The sequence below is a fragment of the Dasypus novemcinctus genome, chromosome 7 (assembly GCF_030445035.2).
Source record: "Dasypus novemcinctus isolate mDasNov1 chromosome 7, mDasNov1.1.hap2, whole genome shotgun sequence".
In the NCBI taxonomy this organism is placed as follows: Eukaryota; Metazoa; Chordata; class Mammalia; order Cingulata; family Dasypodidae; genus Dasypus; species Dasypus novemcinctus.
Window position 1 is genome coordinate 20,870,021 of NC_080679.1, and position 23,727 is coordinate 20,893,747.

General features: G+C 37.9%; 1 protein-coding gene across 3 annotated transcripts in view; it reads right to left on the reverse strand.

Moving 5' to 3' along the window:
- Nucleotides 1-5,677: 5,677 nt before the first annotated feature.
- The window catches only part of ACSL3 (acyl-CoA synthetase long chain family member 3), an 86,217-nt gene continuing 68,167 nt past the window's right edge, over nt 5,678-23,727 (reverse strand). For all 3 annotated transcript variants that reach the window (XM_004453110.5, XM_071216103.1, XM_058300041.1), the window contains 10 exons: nt 18,778-18,928; nt 17,605-17,728; nt 17,302-17,373; nt 16,301-16,440; nt 12,576-12,748; nt 11,600-11,674; nt 8,986-9,177; nt 7,679-7,793; nt 6,933-7,090; nt 5,678-6,426 (listed from right to left, as the gene is read on the reverse strand). In XM_004453110.5, the coding sequence (XP_004453167.2) occupies nt 6,269-6,426; nt 6,933-7,090; nt 7,679-7,793; nt 8,986-9,177; nt 11,600-11,674; nt 12,576-12,748; nt 16,301-16,440; nt 17,302-17,373; nt 17,605-17,728; nt 18,778-18,928 (1,358 nt within the window). In that variant the 3' untranslated portion in view covers nt 5,678-6,268. The remainder of the gene's footprint in view (nt 6,427-6,932; nt 7,091-7,678; nt 7,794-8,985; nt 9,178-11,599; nt 11,675-12,575; nt 12,749-16,300; nt 16,441-17,301; nt 17,374-17,604; nt 17,729-18,777; nt 18,929-23,727) is intronic.

Genomic DNA, 23,727 nt, shown 5'->3' on the forward strand with positions numbered 1-23,727 from the left:
AGCTTCTCAACTTTTCCATAAAAAGTGGCACTATCTCCTATCTTGTTCATCTGTCTCCTTCCTTTGATTGACAGCTTCTCCTATAAAAGTTTTCTCTATTCCCTCCTTAAAGCCCTCTAACTTGATACATGTTACTGAAACTGTTCTCTTGAACGTTATCAATGACTAACTACCCAATCAAATTTTCTCCATCTTCATTTTTTTCTAGCTTGATCTAGAGTGTAAATGTTGCTGCTAACCAAGTCCCATGCCCACCACGTCTCTGCCATGTCACTGTAATTGTAGGTTTTTTTTTCAAAGTAGCCCTTTGATGATACAAATAAAGCATGTGTCTGGTTACCAATTTATTCAGTACCATTATCTCAGTAATATGTAGAAATCATAACCTGTGCAGCCATGCCCTCCCCACATAAAACTTACACATACCCAAGCTGTCTATCTCATAATTACAAACCTTTGACTATTTTTAAAATAATTTTCTATCAATAGCTATTGATAGAAATTTCCAAAAATGTTTATTGAGTTCAAGAATCTGAAATGAGAGGAAAGCAAAATTAGGTGGTCTATGGTTTTGTGTGCACATAATACAGTATTAATCTAGCCAATATAGAAACACATGGTATCACGGTATACTCCGTAATACTCACAGCCCTGGATATGCTCAGTTCAAACAAACACAAGGCGTCAACAACTACTTTCCAAGGCAACAGAAAAGATGATATTTATTATTTAACCTTTCAGAATGCGATAAAAGAAAACTTAAAGTTCGAGTTGCTCCCCTGTCCAGTGTTTGGAAATCATACCACAAAAATGAGACTACTGTGAAATTCAATCAAATGATCTTTCATTGTTATGCTATTAGATGGGAAGGTAAACATATTTGCTACAATGCTTCTGCTTCATAAAGCACATCAAGTATGCAAATGTCACTTTCATCTTCTGTTCAAAATTTATAAGGGACATGTTTAAGTACTCTCTCAACAAAAACCCCCAAAATATGGGGCCCATGATAAAAATTAGACATAAATGAGACATCTGGCTTCAAATCTGGCACGTTCTCCTTTAAAAATAGGACTACTACCTAGCTTACAGAGTTGAGAGAGGATTACCACAGAAACACGCGGAAGCAACTTGTTAAAGTGATTCTACTTACAAATTAAAGTATGAAGTTATAAAAGAACATTTAAAACATGTGTTACACATACAAATATGTAAGTTCATATGTTTGGGGAGTCAGTACTTTCATAAAATCTTTTTTTATGAAAGGATACACAACAAACTAAACAACAGTTCTTTTGGGAGTAGAGACAAGGACAGGGAGACACTTTATGCCTCTCTATACTGTTCATCTACAGTGTGAACATATCACTATTTTTTAAGAATGATTCTCTAAACTTCCAATTACAAAATTCTATGCCTGAAAATTCAGGTCTTATAGCCTGTCTTTAGATGGTTTCCAGAACTGGTGCTTCCTTATCTCAGATATGCATGTTTAAAAAGCCCCATGTCCCATTCCAGAATAAGAACCTTCGGTTTAAGCACCCCCTCAAAGTCCCTAATGAAAGGAAAAATTAACTCAATCTTTACGCCCACCCTTCCTTTCACCTGTACTTTATTTTCTTAATGACTGTGGTCATTAAGGAAATTAATTTTTAAATTCTACATGTATTTTATGGTAAGCACACACACTTAAAAAAGCAAAAAGGTCCTCAGCAATTTTGTTAATAATTTTTAAGTGTGTAAAGGGTTCCAGAAACCAAAAAGTTTGAAAACCTCTGCTTTAACATGTGAAAAACCGCACAGGTGTGGAACCCTATGAATGTAATAAAGCCTTTAGGGGTTGTTGCCTTCCCTTATCCAACATGCACGAGTTCATACAAAAACAAAAAAACCTAAGAACACAGAGTGGAGAGATCTGCATCCACAATGCATCCTTTATTCAACATCAGGGAATTCATGCTGGAGAGAAATTCCACAAGCACAGTTAATGTAGGGAGATCTTCACTTGTAGCTTGCCTTCAGCTAAACACGGGAGAACTCAAACTGGGAAGAAACCCTACGAATGCAGACCATGTGGGAACACCTACAGCTGTAGCTATATATGCGGAAATGCAGAGAAAGCTTCAGCATCAAAATATTCCTACCCAAGAGAAACACTATAAAGCAACCTATGCAAAAAAGGTTTCAATCAGAGAACTCTTTAACTCTAACTGGGTAAGGAAAAACTCAAACAGGAAAATAATTTTTCTTTGCACAGAACTGAGGGCTAATCCAATAAGGAAGTACCACATGGGAGAAGTTGTTGTGAATGAATCTTACAAAATTAACATTATTCAAAGGTATCACTAAATGAAACCAATGAGGGAAGAATTCGCTGAAAAGTGTTTTGAGAAGTCTGACCTGACCATGAATAATGCATTAAACATTAAATAAGACACATGTATGTGCGCCATTGCCATAATCTTGTTAATGTTGTAATTTATTCAAAAATAAGAGCATCAAGATGGGGGCCACGCACCATGCAAAAGCATTGGAACTAGACGAGGTACACCAAAATGCAGCCTACATGCCTGTATGTGGCTGACTGGAAAGGAATAAAAGACAAAGTTTTGTAGGATTTGTTGTTGTTCATATTGTTTTAAAGATATATTTTTATGTGCATACAGCCTGCTGTTTTTTTAATATTATAAGAATCTTTCCATGACAATACAAACCTGCCTAATACTAAAATTATATTTGTGTTTGGTGTGGTAAAAATATTAAGCTATCAATGTTTAAAAAAATAACATGGGTTAAGAAAGTAGTTGCAGAGAAATGAGGCACAACCTACCTGTTTAAGGTCATGCAAAGGGAAAGAAAAAAAGAAAAAGCCAGAAAAAAACAACAAAGCTGCCAGATGCTTAGCAAATTAACTGGTTTTGTTACAGAGGAATACATACCAAAAAAAATGTAAAATCATTCAAATTTCATATGAAGTTACGTTCATATGAAGTTATTTTGCCGGAAATAAACATCAAGCAGTTGAAGGCAAGTAGGGGGTTGTTTTTGAGATAGCTCAGTGTAATGAAGTACTCTTTCTCCAGGTGTCCCAGGATTAAACTTTATTTACTTTTGAGGTACCAGGGCTGAGGAATGAACCTGGGACCTCATATACATGGGAAGCTGGCGCTCAACCACTGAGCTACATTGGCTCCCCAAAACTTATTTTTTTGCTCATTGTTTTTAGGAGGTACAGGTAATCAAACCTGGGACCTAGTGTGTGGGAAGCAGGCACTCAACTGCTTGAGCTATATTTTACTGCTGCTATATTTCTTCTACCCCACAAATTTAAATTTTCTTTATTACCTCTATCTAAGACCTCATTACTACATAAAACATTTTAAGTGGAAAAAACATCCTATCAGCAGCTACTTAAAAATGCATGGCTTCTGGGTAGTCAAAACCAAAGGAGAGGAATGGAAAGAAGAAACTGAAGAACAGTTAGGGCAAAGTTAGAATTCAAGAATGCTAGAAAATAAAGCAGATTAAGAACAGAGAAATTCTAGAATAAAAAAACTTCCTTCAAATGGATTAGTATGCTTAAAAAACTACATAAAAAAATTTACAGTAACTCCCCCAAACTCCTTTATCAACAAATAATTCAGAATTGTCTATTAGTTTGTTTTGAAATAGAGGATTTTTTTTTTAGCAAAACAAGTAAAATACTGAGTTTTCATATCAGAAACTAATTTTGACATATCTTTATTCTTCAAATTTAATAATGAGTTACAAAGAGTCCATAACCATAAAGCTATGTAGCTTGTTTACAAAATACACCTCTTCAGGCAAAAAAAGGAAAAAGAAATCAAGAATACACTCAAAATGAATTTACAGTAATTAGCAAATAACTACTGAATCTTAGAATTCAAAATGGTATAATCTATACTGTTTAAAAGTAGATCCTCCTTTAAAACATCGCAGATGTACAGAATTTCTTACAAAGATCAGATCTTTTAAAAATTTTAGGTTGTATCATAAGGACTGTTTAAAAACTACAAAAGTTTGTGTATTTCAGCAGCAAGCAAAAGGTTCTTCCAGTAAATTCCTTCCCAACTTTCTCCTGGTTAAATCAGTATTTTTCACAATAGAATTTTAGCTGAGCTTGTTTTATCTAATCCATCAATTTTTTTTCTTTTTTGAAAGGGAAATATTAAAGGATATTCTTTTCCAAGTCAAATAATTTAAAAATTGTTTGGGGTTAAGAATAATTTGCATGAAAAGAGGATTCTACTTATTAAACTTCATGTTTAGATGTGGCATTTGGCATCTTGACATCTGACAATTTTAGGATTCAAAGGAATTATAAACTTCAATCATATATCAGAACTCAAATGGGACTAGATACAGATTAAACTTCAATAGATGTTTTTGGAAAGAAAGATTTTTATTCTGAATCAGTAATAAACTACACACTCACCTGACACTATTTCGAGTCATATTATCAGGACCTTTTTATAAGCATTAGAAGCCGTTTTTCCCCCTAAATATTATCTTTTGTATATAATTCTTTAAAAGCCATTTATTCTAAAGGCAAGGAATCAAAATAAAATCTTCTCCAGCCATCCTGACTTTAATTCTTCTGAATTAGAACATCATGATGTATGAATTAACTATCACAGAGAAAAACTATTCAAAGCATGATAAATGTACAAGAATACAAGAAAAGGTAAGAGGAATTGAACAAAAGAAAATACTGCATTGCAGCAATGCTTCCAGATGTGTGTTTCTGATGTGACCAAAAAAATCCCTTGTCCTGGGCCCTCTCAATACCCATAATTTTACATAAGACCTGTGCTCATATCTTTTCATATTTTTTGTCTTTTGATGCCTAAAGTAACTGAGAATCAATAAAATAGTCTGATGCAAAAAATGTGGTACCTAATATTTTAAAGTCCTGATGTGACCACAACTTAATTGGTATATTTTTAATAATCCTAAAACAATAGACAAGCAACACATATGAAAGGGCTTTCTATACATCCATGAGCAGTATTTCTTGAGTAACAAATAACTTTACTGATAGGAAATCCTGCAAACTAAATCTTAACTCACTTCATTACAAGTTAAATTCTCATGTACCTTAGTGAGAATGCTCTTACCAGAAGCATTCTAAGTTTTTTCATTTTATGCAGAAAGGTTAAGGTGCTTTTTTAATAAGCTACTGTCACCGACACACACGCACACACAGACCAGTGAAAACTATCAAAAAAGGAAAAAATAACCTAATTTTGAAATGAGATTTATGATCAAACCATCTAGATGAAAAGTAGAATGTGACAGTTTGGGGTAGAATAACTTTCCATTAACATGGTCATAAATATAAATAATTCGAGGTCAGTAAGAAAAGGATAACTTTTCCTCCTTTGCTTTTTATATTCTACCCTAATTTTCTGAACTGTCTCCATTTAAATTTGGATCTTTTCCTAGTTTCTACAACTAAAAAGAAGACTGCACTTTTTGATGGCAAGCTACTAGAGACTATTATCCAGTGGTGCTGCATTTCCTGTATCTCTTTTACTATTAAACTGTGACTCTCTCTACTATTTTGTTACATGCAGCACAAACCAAACCTCACTTTTTCTAATACATAGAAATATATAAAGACGACACTGGCAAGCATATATTCACAAGGTCTCAATTTCTTAAAACATAAGTCTGGGTATATTTATTTCTCTCAAATGCATACAAGACAATAATTACACAGCAACAAATCGTTTGTTCAACAATGACTTGATTCATAAGCATTTGAAATTTACATAATTTCACATCAATACCCTTATATTTTTAAATACTGTAAGTAAAAAAAGTCCCCCAAATAACCGTCCCCCAAATAACCATTCCTTATATTTCCTATTTATCCCTCTATACATCCAAACTTTAAAAAGTTACAAACTGAACACTATACAGAACATATAAATCATGTTTTTTAAAAACTTGAGGTTTTAAAATCACTGCTTTCCCAATATGATTCAGGAAAATCCTCCACTGACAAGGACAGTCATAGGTGGTAAAGTAAATTGGAGGAGGGGAAAATGAAAGAAGAGACAGACACAAGTTTGCTGTCTTAATATTTTACTAATCCTGTCAGTTAAAAATGGTGATGACGTGAGAAGTAACAGTTTAGGTTTATTATGAAAATGGAGTTTGCCTCACAGGTTGAGACATGCAGTTCAAGTATTTCCTATTTGATCTGAGCTCACTGTAGCAAAGTGACGCCAAAACAGAATAATTATTTTCTTCCATACATTCGCTCAATGTCCGCCTGGTAATGTGTTTTAAGTTCTTTGCGTTTTAGCTTGAAGGCATCTGTCACCAGACCAGTTTCAGGAGTCCATGGTTCAGGGCTCAAACGAATTTTCACTGGAATTTCAAACTTTTCCAGACTCGCTGAGATGATTAAAAAAAAAATTTTTTTTTAAATGCAAAGGCATTAAAAATGCACAATTAAAATTCTTAGCAAGTAGTATAACTTCATTCATGTACAAGTTTTGGGTTGAACATACATGTTTCTCTCTTGGGTAGATATCTAGGAGTAGAGTTGCTGGGTCCTACAATAACTCTATGTTTAAATGCTTTAGGGACTGCCAGACTATTTTCCAAAATGGCTGCACCATTTTCCATTCCCACCCACCATGCGCATGGGTTCTAATTTCTCCACATCCTTGTCAGCACTTGCTCATCAGTCTGGCTAGAGTGGATGATTTGTGTGTCCTAGAGAGGGGCTTGAACAGAAGAGTGAGAAGGATGTTTCTCCATCTACCAAAGGGAGGAAGATACTGTTGGTCTCTAAAAAGGAAATTGTGTAACCTAAGCCTTGTAATATAACATTGGTTCAATTTGAAATTACTTTCCTCCCATTTCTGTTTTTAGAATCAGTTTAACAAAACACTCACCTGAAATAGCAGCTTCAGAAAGCACTTTAAGTACCTCATTTTCCATTTCAGAACTATTACACAGCTCCTCCCAAGTTGCTTTAAGTCCTTTCTTCCGAGCTAATTCTGTTAGTTCCTTTTGATTTGGCACAACAAATCCAATGACATAAGAATGATAACTGAAAATATTTAAAAGTTAACTTAGCTAAGGAACTAAATGGTATACCGTGCTGATTAACTGCAGTTAACAATTTTAACAGACTTTTGATCATTCATTTTTTACCGAGTAAAATATATGTGGCACATTTGGTACTGGCACACTTATTTCATATAACGGTTATTTTTTACCGTCCAATTCATAACATGTTCTAACGTTTTGGCAGAGTTCTTTGCTAAAGAAACTTCAAACTCATATTTGGTGCCCACCCCAACACTATTCTTTACCCCACTTCTATCTGAGCTGGTTCTGTCACTTTCCCTGGGCAGGCAGCTAGAGGGATACATTTTTTTCTTCTTCACTTCCCTATCACACGAGTCAGTATGGTGAGATATAAAACAGAAAACAGGGACAAAGGAAGAAGCAGAGGGGAAACATAACAAGGAAACAATCAGTTAAAGACTGTCAGGGGGAAGAGGTCATTCCCAGAGAAAACAGGTAAGAAGGAAAAGCTGTTCAGATGATTTTACTAAGACGGTTCATATAGTAGAAAATGCCAAGAGCACAACAAATATTTTAAGTAAAAGTAGTATGAATTCCACTTTCATACCTGTTTGCATATGCACAAATGTTATCTATCAGTGGGAGATTCTTCAAAGCTGCCTCTACTTTCCCAAGAGAAACATATTCTCCTGCCTGAAGTTTTACAAGGTCCTTTTTACGATCTGCACAAAACAATCAAAGGCAGGGAGAGGGGGATACATTGGAAGAGAATATTAATACTTTAATACATATAAATCGTGGCCAGTCCCTAAATAATTTGCAATCAATTAAGTTAATTATAATAGAAATGCTGACATTAAAAATAAATAATAATGGTCCTATTTTTTGTACTGTTAAATGTATTCTTTTTATAGAAAAACATTTAGCTTCTATTTTAGGGAGCCAGTCATCAGGGCTTCAGGTAGACACTGCTTAGTGCACAACTGCACCTGGCAAGTGAAAACCTACTCAATGCCATCAGGAAACTCCCTATCTGGAGAGATGCAGAATTCCAGGTCAGGTGGCGCAGCTACAGAAAATGAGCAAGTCAGCTCGGCTTACTACCACATGGAGGGGAAGAAAGGAAGGAAAGAGCTGGAGATGGAGAAGAAACAGGAGACCACACATCAGAAGCACCCTGAGCTGAACTTCTAGGAGCCACGATAAGGATCCTGGTGAGATGAGTGGCAGTTACGGGTGTGTGGGTATGTGTGGCAAGCATGGCAACAGAGAGGAATTCATTGCAATAGTCACGGTGGCAGAAGGTGCAGGCCTGACTTACAATCATGATAAGAGGGACAAAAAAAGAGATATTTTGAGGCATATTTCATATGAAAAATCAGTGGGATATGGGGAAGTGAGTGTCTTATCTCCACCCAGGTTACTCTTAGCATGACTGGGAAAATCAAAACGCCATTAGCTGAGACATTAAAAAAAACTGGAGAAGCAGGAGAAGGATTTTTTTTTTTTTTTAATCCCAAATGGATCAAAATGCTTGGGCTGCCTGGCCTTCCTTAGTTCTCTCACAGGTAAGGCAAATATACAGTTCAGACTAAACAAGAACCCTGCCCAATAAGCTCTAGATGTCAAAGAATACACAAAAATGAATACTCCCCAAACAGACAGGAAAGAACTTGACTCTTTCAAGGTTATCTAATAGTAATTTAAAAATACCACTGCTGTCAGTTTGAGACCTCCTAATATGTCAAGACTTATAAATTCCACAGTCCCTATTAAAAATTTATTTTTATAATATATATATAAGCCAACACTGCATGTTTTTATATTATTAAACAGCTTCACTATATACATAGTATGTATTCAGTAAAACTATTTCAGAAACATTCACTTTTTAAAAAATGTTAGATGGCTCACCAATAATCTTTAAACAACCATCAGGGTCAAACTCTCCAATATCTCCAGTACAAAGCCACCTCTGTCCATTTTCATCTTCAAAGAAATCAGCTTTTGTTTTTGCTTCATTTTTGTAGTATCCCATTGTCACATTTTGACCACCAATAAGAATTTCACCTCTGGGGTGTGGTTTATCAGTATTAAAGTATCCACCTAATTAAACATAGAATTTAGAGTCAAGTCAGTATTTTTACCCTTATATAGCAACAGGTGAAAATTTGAAACTCTTAGTTTTTTTAAAAGGGGCATTTCATTTTAATCCAATTAGTTTCCCAAAGGAAAAAAAGCAGACTGAGTGAACAAAGCTTATAAATATAAAACTAGGTGAAAATTTCAGGCAGTTAAATCATAAGCATAAAAGCTATGATTCCAAGGGGGAAAAAACTGTACCTAAAAAAAATACAATATCCCCCATCTAAATATATTATATCCACCCCAAGGAACAGAGAGTTTGCAACTGCAAACAAGATAGTCCCATCCATCTGCCCCATGAGATCTAAGCCCTCCCCACCCCGCCCAATTTGAGGCAGAGTGGGCATCTCCATCCCAGAATCATCCAGATTGGGGAATGAATGATAGACTAGAGTAGACTTACTGGTATTCTATTATAGACTTATTGTGATACTAGCAATGGAAGGACTTTTATCATTTATATGGCAGCAGCGGTCACTGGAGGTTCTGAGGGGAGGGAGAGGGAAAAACAGGTATAATATGGGGGCATTTTCAGGACTTGGGAATTGTCCTGAATGACAATGCAATGACAGATACAGGACATTATATATCCTGCCATAACCTATAGAACTGTGTGGGAGAGAGTGTAAACTACAATGTAAATTATAATCCATGCTTAGTGGCAATGCTCCAATATGTGTTCCATCAATGTGGGGAAAGTGGGAATCACCTATATTTTTTATGTAACATTTATATAATCTAAGTATCTTTTAAAAAAATTAAAAAGTATATTAAAAAAGTAAAACTTTCCCCTCCATCTTATATATAAAATAATTGTAAGTGCTAAACAGGTAAATCTTTTTTAATTCTGTAGAAATTTTTAAATATTATACCAATAAACTGATAAAAGTATTAAATCATGTATTTAACAAAAGACAATTTAATTCTCTACATGTAAAATTCTTGTATATTGGGGAAGCAGATGTGGCTCAAGCAGTTGGGTACCTGCCTTCCCAAAAGGGAGGTCCCAGGTTTGGTTCCTGGTGCCTCCTAAAGAAGACAAGTCAACACAAGTCAATGCAACAAGCCAACTCTATGAAACAGGGAGTGGATATTGCTCAATTGGTTGGGTCCCTGTCTCCCACGTGGGAGATCCTGGGTTTGGTTCCCAGTGCCTCCTAAAGAAGACAAGCACACAAACAGCAGAGACCTCGAGCAGAGAGACAAAGGAACCATCTTGGAGGTAGGGGGGATTCTTATATATTTAAGATTTATTTTTTCAGATAATATTAGAAGGAATCCAAACTTAAATTTGTTGACCATTTTCACTAATTCTGCTCAAACAGCTTAAAAATGACATATGAGCCTTTAGAATCTTTGTTGGCTTTGCATAAAAAAGGTACATTCCAATAATCATAGATAATTTGTACATGTTACGAATAAGAGCAAATTAATTTTTTTTAAAATAACTTGTGATGTCTAGGCTAATGTGTCAACTTGGCCAGGTAATTGTGCCCAGCTGTTTGGTCAAGCAAGCACTGGGCTAATTATACTACAAGGACATTAATGGACTTTAGTCATCAGTGAGTTTACTGCACAGAAGACTGATTACATCTTTGATCAACAAGGAAAATTTTGCCATTAGCAATGAGTGACATTTTTATCCAATCAGTTGAATGCCTTTAAAAGGGGAAGGGATTTCAGCATTCAGAGAGAATTTCCCCGCTCATTTTGGACAACCAACATCTCCTGGAAACTTATCAAGGACCTTCACTGGACTTTTATCAGAGGCCCTGGTTTATAGGCTGTCTGCAGAATCTGGACTTGTGCATCCCAACGGTCACATGAGAGAATTTTATAAAATCTCATACTATTTACAGATATCTCCTGTTGATTCTGTTTCCCGAGAACCCTGACTAATATGTAACTTTTAAACTTTTAGAAGACCTTAAACTTCTTTTAAAAAGTCTGTTTAAGCAACAGTCTTTTATTAAATTGTAGTGAAAATATCCTTCTGATAATTTCCTCAGGGAAAGGAAAGAAAGAAAAAGGAAAAAACACATAAAAATCTTCAATTTTATAGAATAAATGTTATGCTTTTGCATCTACAAAATTATCACTCCTTATTTATTCAACATTCATTTACCACTTTTCTCAAGTCTCTGTCATAATTTTTACTTGCATTAAAGTAATGAAATAGTAACCAAAATAAAAATATTTCTAATTCTTCAAAACTATGAATCAAGCAAAATAAATGCACTCATATAGTCCTCCAAAATATACATGTGTTATAAAGGGCAAAAATGAACACCCATGGGTGATTTTATATTCTAAAATAAGATGAAGAAGTCTAATTTTAAAGTTTAACATTATAAGAATGCTGCAGTTAAAAATTGGTTATTACCTTCTTCCCAGTTCTTTAATTTGATTTCACAGCAAACTAATGGTGCACCCACTCTGCCAGTATTGTAGTCCCACACTAAGGGAAAAAAAGTATTTGAAAACAGTAGTTAATTTTTTCCTTTTCCTAACTGTCAAAACTGATTATTTATCCCAAATATCAAAAATGAAGGGCTGATTTTAATGCTTAACAGATTTTTATTTACCACAAACTATAACATTCAATTCCAATCTTAAAAATAGAAGAAATTAAAGCTCTTAAGAAAAGTAACTATATTTAAATTTAACATTGCTTTTTATCTCCTACAAAATAAGATTTAGAAGTAGCTTACAAAAATATATAACATATATAACACATAACTAGAAAACCAAAAAATAAAGAAGAAATGCAAGGTTAACCTGGTGTAAGAACAGTACACAGAAGCATGCAAGGTAAATAGAGAAAAAAAGATCAGTTTAGGGGGTTAATATCTATTAATATCTAGGAAATACAAATGAGGAAAAGCATAGCTTTTCCTATGTACTGGGGAGCAAAAGATAATTTTCCTCCATAAAAGGGACATGAAGCACTATAGAATTCTTATGAGAACTAGTGATTCACTGATCACCTCTTCAACCACATCACCATGATAAATTCTAGTAATTTTACTCTAGACCTGAATCTGTTTCTCTCTACACTTACATAGAACCACATAAATATTTCTGAATCTAAGCCTTAAAATAGACTTAACTGACAAAACCATATTTATTTTTCTACATAAAAAATTTTAATAACTAATGTGAAAAAATAAATGCATACAACACAGCCAATACGTGTTACTGTTTACAACTTTTTTTCCAGAATGCTATCATATATATCATAATTTAACATGATAAACGCCCCTAGATGAACTCTTAGTATGGACAAAAAGTAACACATTCTAAAAGTTGAGATCAATAATCCAGGCTTTGCTGGCCACCCCATTTCGTGGAACACCAACCTTCTGTAATTGTTCCAGCTCCAGCTGACTCAGTGAGTCCATATCCCTGACCAACCGAACAGCAAAAGCAGATATTCATGAATCGCTGTGTGGTTGCAGAAAGCGGGGCACCTCCACACAACAGAAGCCGAATGTTTCCACCTAGCAAGTTTCGTACTTTCCAGAATATAAACCTAAAACAGATTAGAGAATCATAGAATTTTAAAGTCTAATGGGATTTTCCAATAATTTAGACTAATATCTAATAGCTCTGTTTTGGAAAAAACACTTTTTTCCCCTTTGAGGCAGTCCTACCTCCTGGCATTTTCCCAGTAACTTTGATATTCCCAAAACAGGACAAGAAATTGTGGATGGAAACAAAACTCACAGGACTAACACTATCAAGAAATGCTGGCAGGTTCTTGAACCCCCCCAGGCCGAAATGGCTCTGCTTTGTGGATGTGATTAGGAAGGCACCTTGGGGAGAATCCCTCAGACACTTTTACGGGAATGGGACCCTGAGGAACTGAAACCCTGGTCTCTCTTAATTGTGTGATTTCTTTCCTTTTGACAGTTTCATCTCCAGTGAGCTAGATGGACTCAGTATTGTGGGGCAATGGAAGTGTTCCACAAGATTATGCAGAGATGGATACAGGACATGTTAAATTGCACCAAAAATGTATAAAAGTCTATAGGCTAAAATGCAAACTATAATGTAAAACATAAGATAAATAAAAATTTAGAAAATTGTATAGTCTAAAATATAAACCATAATGTAAACCAAAATGAAACCATGTTTGAAAGCTATGTTTCAATATCTGTACATCAGCTGCAGCAAATATAATATGAACATGTGAAAAGATCATTGCTAGGGAAGGGACAAAGTGTTTGTTGTTGGATATGTGGGAGTACCCTATACTGCATATTGAATTACTGTGATCTAAAACTTTTGTGAAGACAAACTTATTAGGAAAAAAAAGAAAGGATGTAGACACTGAAGAAGAAAGAAATTGCCTTGCCACTGTACACACAGGGCAACACATTGCAGTGATGAAAGGCAAAACATCAAAAACAAAGATTTTTCATGTTTTCATTTTTTGATACCCCAATTTATTTTTACTTTATTTTTCTAAATTAGTATGTATTCTATATCTAACCTTTAAACCCATCATTATATTCCATTTTACTATTAATGGAACTTGGCAATATATTAGGCTTCATTTTTGAAGAAGTTCTGGATGACAGAGAGGTTCAGCTATGGGAGGGGAGGAACACTGGTGTGGGGTGTTATTGATGGGAGTCACATGGTTGGCAGGGAGTTCTCCAGGACATGTATACAGGGTACATAAAAATGTTTGGGTATTTTCATAGTAGTTACAGTTAAAAATAACAAATGGAGAGAGTGCTGAGTACCTAGCCAGGGGAGCTCTATCACATTCCCCAATGGAACAGCAACAATTCCCCAATAAAGAAGGATGGTCCAACAATAAGCCCTTGATACTGATGACTATGCTTAGGAGCCTGTGCACCACTGGCTGCCTTGATTAGGAACTTCTAAATAAAGATATGAGCTAAGTTCGCTTATTTGGAGTTTGCCAATTGCAGGAATAGCCTGCATGGGTGGTACTTTTGCTTTTCCTGCTTGCTCAAAATACTGGCCCGAGGCATCAAGAGATGAAACCATTAAAAAACTCTATAGTTTCCTGTGCTTGGGCTTCCTCTTGAGCACAGCAGTTTTATCTCTTACCTACCGTTACCTAAAGTGACCTCCATTAAATGTTCCTTTCCTACTGACTTGTAAGGGATTAAAAGTAACACTGTATACCCCCTACTCCCCATCCCCACCCCACTCCTCCCACATCAACAACCTCTTTCATCATTGTGGCAAATTCATTGCATTTGGTGAATACATTTTGGAGCACTGCTGCACCTCATGGATAAGAGTTTACATTGTAGTATATGGAAACCTCTTCTATTTATTTTTTTAATGTAACATTTAAAAAAAAAATAGAGAGATAGTAGAACAAAAAAAAAGCTAACTCTGTAGACAGACTGGCATGCGGGAAGGAAGTTTCCAGTTCTGGATAACCTTGCGGATATATCTTTGAGGTTCACCCTGAACTCCTCAGACCCCATTGTAAGTGTCACTTCATGACATTCCATTGCTCAGGGCGAGTTAAGAGTCCTGAGCTAGGAATTGGCAGGCAACAGCCAATCAGAGTGTGGAGGTACCAACTGCAGGATCTGTTGTATCTTAAGTATGTCACTCAGGAATCTGGTGAATACATCAGAGACAACAGTGCAAAAAAGATCATCTTCCTTGCAATTCCTCCCCTCACACATTTTTACAGGGGTCTTTTAGGGGACGTATCAACAAATAATACTGCAGAAATCATGAATGCTTTTATTGGTACTTTTAGGTAGGGAAAAGTAGGCTTTGGGACCAGAGCAATCCAGGTCCCAGTTACCCAGCTCTGTGATGCTGAACAAACTGCTCATCCTCTCCAAGACTCATGGTCACAGAAATTTTGCAGATGATGAGAACAGAATAAGCAGCACTCCCACTGTCACCCAGCTTGGGTACCTGGAGCACCACCGCCGTGGTACCTGCCATCACAACACCTACCCCTCTGGGAGAATGCCATTCTGAGTTAATTACAGTCTGATTGTACAAAACTTCCTCAAGGCTAGCTGTGCTTCTTTCTTTTTTTCTTTACTAGAGAGGTTGTGGGTTTACACAACCATCAGGCATAAAATACAGGATACTCATACACTGCCCCACCAGCAACACCTGGAATTGGTCAGGAACATTTGCTACAATTGATAACACATTTTTATAACTGTACTATTAAGTTCATAGTTTAACTTAGATTTCACTGTATAGTGTAGTTCCACAGATTTTCTTTTTAAAAAATTTTTTATTCTGTTACCATATATACCTGTTACCATATAACATTTCCCCTTTTAATCATTTTCAGATATATATTTCAGTGCTGTTAACTACACCCACAGTGTTGTCCTTCTACCATCACCACCATCCATTACCAAAACATTTCCACCATTCCAAACAGAAACCCTGTATGTTTTAAGCCTTAACCTCCCATCCCCTATCCCTATCCCAATCTGATAATCTACATTCTTGATTTTGACTCTACGAGTTTGCTTATTGTTTCAGATCAGTGAGCTTGCACAATATTTATCCTTTTTTGTCTGGCTTCTTTCACTCCACATGATGTCATCAAGCTTTTTAAATTTTGAAAAAGGTAAAGATCAAGTGGCAATCATTTTTTCCAAGGTAGGTTATATCTCACTAAAGAGAGAAACTATTTTATAATAAAATCATAAATCTATTTACTCTATTAACACTACAAAATTAACAGGTCTGGGGTAAAACTGGACAATTAATATTTCAGACACAAAACATTTTATCACATTTGGTTGCCATTTTATGGTCATTTGAAATAAATTTAAAAGCAAAGAGAAACTTTGCTCAAAGTTATCAAAATCATGTAAAATATGAAAATTTTTAAAATCACAGAAAATATGGGCACCCTATTAAATACAGCAAAACTGTGTGGGAAACATTTTTTTTAACTGCTCGCATTCTTACACATGATGGGTTTTTATAGAGTCCCTTTGACTTTTTTTATTAATTTATTTCTTATTATTATCTCATTAACTGGGCTATTAATGCGAATTAAGTTACTAAAATAATAAGGTAGGGGCAGAAGAAAACCTTTACTTACCTGTCACACAGTGGAGTACTATACCCTTTTGAAATCTGTTCCATTTTATAATTATAGGCCAGAATAAATAAATTGCGCTGAAAACTACTCATTTCATTCACTTTATTCATGACATTTTTATAGATCCGGTCCATGATTTCCTTGATATATAAAAATGAAATTAACATAGTTAATGATGATCAGGTGCTACACATGCATTCAAATCCTAATATCAGATTTATATTTCTATCAATATTAAGGCTTTTTTTTTAAAGATAATTTCCATCAGGACCAAACTCTTAAAAAAAAGCCACAATTGGTTTAAAAATGAGGACTCTGGGGAAATGTCAGAAGTATATCTAGATACTAATATGAATAGTAAAAAAAAAAACAAAAGAGGGCTGGAATATATCATTATCAATTCTTTATATTACTTTGCTCATTTATCTCATCTAATCTGAACTAAAAACTAAACAGAATCCACATTAGAAACCAGAAAATTGTGCTGTCCATTTCTACTGATTTTATTCCTAAGCCCCTCCCTATCGTCCATTTTATATTAGGATGTAATATAAAATGGTAATTTTCTCTGGTAATTCAAAGTTGCACCAGCTTCTCATCATTTGTTTGATGTCTAGACCAGGCCTTTCCCGGAGGACTCAGGAGGTAATCGTCCAATTTGCTCAGGAGGTGATGTCAAACCTTTCCTCCTATCTCCTGGTGCTGGGTTTAGGGTTTCTACTCATCAACAAACAGATAAAATGAAAATCATTTTAACCAAGAAGCCATATAGAGAGAGAAAGGAGTTGGTAATATCACATGAAACCTGAAACTAAATTGGGTGTTTAAGGATAAGATAAAAGCAAGACTGAACAAATCCTAAAGGGCTTAAGGCAACATTATACTAAGGAATAAATCCTGCATCAACTACCTTAACAACACTGTCCTTTCCACCTGCACTAAGGTTCTATAGCAGATAATACTTCTTTAGTAGTCAGTATTAAATAATGGCTAAGTCTTACCGGCACTGCTGCCATAAGTGTTGGTTTCAAAATGGATGTATCTCCTTTGCTTCCTTTTTTAATTTTTGAAGACTATAAAGAAGAAAAAAAAAATGGGCCATACAAAGTGCTCCTTATTTAAATATTTAATGAAATTATTAGAATAAAAAACATATTATATATTCATTTTAACTTATATTTTAATAAGCACTTATAAAAAGGCAAATGCTTATTTTAAAATGAATCTTTTCATCATACTTATAGAAACATGTTAAAAAATAATCATGATCACTTAACTATCTCAAGTCACAGACAAAAATGTACCTGATCTGCTAAAGTTTGTGGCGAAGAATAGCCAATGCGGCATCCATGAGAAAGACAGACAAGCTCAGCACTTAATTCTAGAACATGAGCTAAAGGCAAATATCCAATGTATACATCTTCTTCTCTAAAAGAAAAGAGAGAAGCGGCAATGGTCAGATGCCATATCTGTGTGGTGAGTCAGAATGACCAATGGAAACCCCTTGCCAAATACACTGAAAAGGCTAATGGATGGGACTTCAGGGCATCAAGTGGGGTTCCCTGCTGGTGGAATGAGTATGTATGTATGTACGTATGAGACAGAGTGTGGGTGAGTGCTCACGTAGGGGGAGGAAGAGAGAGAAGGGGATGTTTAGGGGAAAAGTACTGTAGTTCAACAGAAAACTGAGGAGATATCCACTCTAGGGGAGTGGTTGCATGAACTCTGTGTGTAGAATTTCCAGTACTGCTTGCAGGCACCCGCTAACTGGGAGTGATGTGGATACAGAGTGCTAAGGCAGAAGAAATACAAGCTTGGGGGGAAATGAGAGAAAAGAGTTCTTTTGAAGAACAGAAGACATCACCTAAGGAGGAAAATGTCTTTGTGGCTACTGGGCTACTAACCAGACTTCAAATAGAATCCACAGCTATCTGCCAAGAATTTTATAGAAGAGATTTCTGTTCTGAGCAATGAATTAAATTTCTCACTTCGCCCTCAAGTTTAAACCCACACTACCCCATCCTAAATGTTTGTGTGTGTGTATGTGTGTGGGAGAGGGAGAGAGAGGGAGAGGGAGGGGGGCGGAGAGAATGCATAAGGGCATCAAACACACCCAACCCACTATACCAGGTGATTCCATCATAGGGAACATTCCCTGTAAAATCTCTCAAAACTCCCATCTGGTTTCTTCCATCAATCTTTTAACCACTCCAAATATCTTCCCATGCACTACTGGTTTGACAAAAAAGGAACAAAAGGAAGGGAGGGACAGAGGGAGAAAGAGAAAGGAAAAAAAGAAAAACCAGAGATTGTGCATACAAAAGCACAAATATTTACTGGAATATAAAATTCTTTGTTCACCTAAATTTATAACATATTTAGGTATAAAAAATGGCAACAGCGGGAATAACAACAGCTGATGAAAATAAGTTAGATAAGGAATTTACAACAAAGTCATTCAATTTCCCATGACATACCCCAGTCCTGGAATCCTTTCTGCCATCCCCGTTATACCAGCAACGATGTTACTATGCGAGATCATGACTCCCTTCGGAATCCCTGTGGATCCACTTGTGTACATGATTACTGCAATATCTGAGGGCACTGGTTTGCTATGAAGTTTGTCTTCTGTATTAGAAGGGGGAAAACACACACACCTCTGAGAATTCAGTCATATCACTAAGTCAGTTATTTATTAATTCAATTAAGTAACAGTTAATTGTACTCATTTAGGGGTCAACAAAACAGATGAAGTTCCTCTGCACATAAGGAACATATATTCTACTGGGAAAGATGAACAGATAAATTTATAATGTAGCAAAAGTTATGGAGAAAAATTAAGCAAGACAAGGTGAGATGATTATAGGTGCTGTTTAGATGGAAAAGTCAGGGAAGCTGCCTTCTTTGTGGAGTTGAAATTTTAGCAGAGACCTCAATAAACTAAGGAAGGGAGCCATGAACACCCTGATTGGAAGAAGACTGTTCTAAGTAGAAGGAAACAGCCAAGTGCTAATGTCCTGAGGTAGGAATATGCCTGGCATATGTAAAGAGCAGCAAGAAGTATGATAGGAATGTAGTGAGCAAGAGTACAACTGGCAGAAATGAAACTGAAGTGTTAAGAAATAAAATGCATAACCTTGCAGAAAAAATACCTAATGAGCCACTCTTGCCCCTGCTTCTGTACATCAGCCCATAAGAACATGGCCTTGCAGGAGAATATCAAACCAATGACTCCTGCTCCCCGCTTCTGTAATCTAACAAACCACTCCTGCCCCCCGCTTCAGTAAATCAGCCCACGACCTTGCACGTGTCTTCTGCTTCTATAACCCCACTTGCAAAATTTTGCCTAGCAATGCATTAGCCAATAAGCAAAAGTCAAGCTGATCCCATATAAAATCCTATATAAATCTATAAAAACTGAAAAATCAGGGCTCAGAATTTGGAGATTAACTCTCCTCTGCACCTGTGTGTAATAAATCTGTTCCCCCACCTCTCCGACGGCCGTCTTAGGTCTCTGTCATTCAGAACACCCGGCTTTGCTGCAACATTTGGTTCCCTGACCAGGAAACCCAACCGTACTGGCCCTTTGAGCCTCCAGTTTGGGACTGGTGGGTGTGGCTGGCGGAGATCTCAACACAAGAACAAGGCAGCACCACCTGTCCTCATGATGGAGCCTCCCTCAGGGAAGGGATCCCTGTGGGCCGCGTCCTCCGCCCCGGCCTGACTCGGTGGAGAGGTGGATTGAACAACATCAGAAGACGCCAGAAAGGTAAGGGGGTTCTGAGTCCCAGTCAGGCCCATCTCCAGATGGAACGGGAGACTGATCACCTCCCCAGATCTCGACATTTGAGATTCCAGGATAGGATTGTCTCTTGGGTGGGACTGTGTAACCTCTCAGTGATTGAGTGAATGAATGGGGCTTGCCTCTGCTGATCCAGTCTGTGGCTCCACAGCCTGTGCTACGGAGTCTGAGTGGGCCCCAACCTGACTCCGTGGCCACAGCATATGGCATAACAGCTAATCTGGACTCTACACGGACGCCTTAGCTAAGACGAGCCTAAGTTCTCGCGAGAGACGTGGACAGGCAGGCATCTGAATGGCCTTGTGAGAGGCTCCGCCCCATGTTTATCCTGCGACACTGGTTCAGGGATGGGATCATCACAAGCCAAACTCACAGTCTTAGATTATATGTTTAAAATTTTCAAAAAGGGCTTTTGTGGGGATTATGGTATTCATATGTCCCCCAGAACTCTCCGGACTCTGTGTGAATTGGAGTGGCCTAAGTTTAGTGTAGACTAGGCCACAGAGGGAACCCTACAGGTGGCCGAGGTTCGTGGAGTCGGGCAGGCAGTCACTGGGACCCCCAGCCACCTGGTCAGTTTCCCTACATCAATTCCTGGTTAGAAAGTGCCCAAACCTGCCTCCTTAGGTTCAATTCTGTTTGAAGGAAAGGTCAGAACAGGGTCCCAGTAACTCAAATGGCCAGACCTCGAAAACCTATTATTCTACAAAAATCTCCAGAAGAAAACGCACTACCCCGCAGTATGTTCCAGTCATTTCAGGACATCTCCCTGCCCTGGAGCCTCCACAAGCAAATCTCCAGAAACTCCTCCACCATCAGTCTCCCCAGGCTTGTCAGCACCACCCCCCAAGGGGGATCCTGAAACCCCTTTGGCAAAAAAACCTCCGGTCAGTGCAACCTGCACACTTCAGAGGCCCCTCCATGAAACACAGAGCCCAGCCCAGATCAGTGTAGACGGCCCGGGAGGCCAGTCCTGTTTCATCAGCCTTTCACAACTGCAGATCTCTTAAACTGAAAGCACCACACCCCTTCACATTCAGAAAAGCCTCAGGTTCTTATCCACCTCAAGGAGTTCATTTTCTAAACCCACCGCCCCACTTGAAATAATTGCCACCAAACTCCTCCTAACCCTGTTCAACGTGGAAGAGAAACCCTGGATTCTCACAGAAGCCTGAAAGTAGGTGGAAAAACAGGCCTCCGCAGGTGTCTTGGAGCCAGAGGAATGGGCGGGCCCAAGAAGTGACACCAGAAACTCAACCCACCTGAGACTTTAACACAGATCAGGGACAGGCTGCCCTTCAGTGGTATGGAAAAGCCCTCCTCAGGCAGGTACGGGAAGGAGCAAGGCAGCCCACAAAATGTCCAAAACAGCCTCCATCACTCAAAAGCGTAAAAAAAAAAAAAAAAAAAAACTCCAGAAAATTTTTATGAGTGACTCTGAAAAGCCTTCAAGATTCACATCCCCTTCAACCCAGAAGCCCCAGAAGGCCAGAGTGTGGTCAACGCAATCGCCCAGGTGGCACCAAACATCAAACGGAAACTTCAGAAGCTAAACTGGTTCAGAGAGATAAACATCTCCCAGCTCCTCAAAGTTGCAAACAAAGCATTCATCAATTGGGACAAAACTGCTGACAGGGAAGCAAAAAGCGAATAAAAGAACCAGTCTCCCTGTTAGCAGCAGCCTTAAGAATTCAGACCCAACCAATCAAGGGGGGCCACCCTGGAAAGGGGGGAACACTTCACCCTGAAACGCCCCGGCGCTGCCAGTACTGCCTAGGGCCGCCTGGTTTACTGTCTGGATTTAAAGGACACTTTTATCTGCCTGTGGGTAGCTCCCCAGAGTCAGTCTCTATTTGCTTTTGAATGGGAGAACCCCAGGACTCAACTAAAAAAATTCAATTAACTTGGACTCAACTCCCACAGGGCTTCAAAAACTCCCCCACCTTTACAGAGAAGCCTTGGCAGCGAATCAGTCTTTCTACCCACGGAAAAACTCAAATTATACCCTCCTTCAGTACATAAATAACCTCTTGCTGGCTAACAAAACAGAAAAAATATATGCCAGCCACCTTGACCTCTAGAACAGACCACTTCTTTGCCCAGATCAAACCCTATTCGCAAACAGCAGCAGTTTTATCAGAAAAGAAAAAAGGCTTGCTAAATACACAGTCACCACAGCTAAAGAAATAGTGAAAGCAGCTCCCCTATCTAAAGGGTGGTCTGCACAGCGAGCAGAACTCTGGGTGCTAATTCGGGCCCTACAACTGGCTGCCAGGTAAACAGTAAACATTTACACTAATTCTAAATATGCATTCGCTACTATACATATCCATGGAACAATTTATAAGGAAAGGGGAACTCCTAACTGCAGGGGAAAAGAAATAAAAAATAAAGGAAAAATCCTTCAACTACTAGAGGCAGTCTAGAAGCCAAGCAGGGTCACCGTCATACACTGTCGGGGATATCAGAAGGGAACGGATGCAGTTACTAAAGGAAACACAGGGAAGTGGATTTGGCTCAACTGATAGAGCATCTGCCTACCACATGGGAGGTCCAGGGTTCAAACCCAGGGCCTCCTGACCCATGTGGTGAGCTGGCCCACACAGTGCTGACGCGCACAAGGAGTGCCATGCCACACAGGGGTGTCCCCTACGTAGGGGAGCCCCACAGCAAGGACTGTGCCCCAAAGGAGAGCTGCCCGTGTGAAAGAAGTGTATCCTGTACAGGAGTGGTGCCACACACACAGACAGCTGACTCAGCAAGATGACGCAACAAAAAGAGACACAGATTCCCAGTGCCGCTGACAAGAATGCAGGTGGACACAGAAGAACACACAGCGAATGGACACTGAGAGCAGACAACTGGGGGGGGGGGGAATAAATAAAAACTAAATAAATCCTTAGGGGAGCAGGGTACATGGGAACCTCTTATGTTTGTTTTTTTGTAGTTGTTGTTTTTTTAATGTATCATTCTTTGTGATATATTAACTTTAATTTAAAAAGTGTAAGAAAAGAAAATCCAATGATGTACTTTTGCCATATTCTGCTCTTATAAGAGTATCTGTGTAATATAGCATTTGTGTAATACTTGTAATTTCATTGAAAACTTGCTTTAGGGACTGTGAAATTGGAACGATAAATGATTTTACTAACCATTAAAAAAATAAAATAAAGGAAATACACTAGCTGATGAAGCAGCTCAACAGGTAGCCAAGAAAGCCCTCAAACTGCAAGCCCTGCTGCTGGTGCCTCAACTGTCCCTTTTAGGGCAACACATTGAAAAACTAAACTATACCTGGGAGGAACAGGAGTGGGCAAAGAGAAAAGGAGGGCACCAGACCCCAGAGGGAAACTGGCTAGTCCCGGAAGGGCCAAGTCTTCATCCCAATGGGGGCTGCCTACACCCTTGTTCAACAGTACCACCAGCTCACCCACCTGGGAAAGACTGCTTTAAAAGCCCTGCTCAGAAAATATCACTACACTGCCTGGATGGGCTCGCTCTGCACCACCGTTAGCAGCCGATGCCAAACCTGCGCTAAAAACAACCCCTCCCAAGGTCCCCAGGCCCCGGACAGCATCCAACACATGAAACTACCCCTCCTGAAAACTTAACAATGACTTTACAA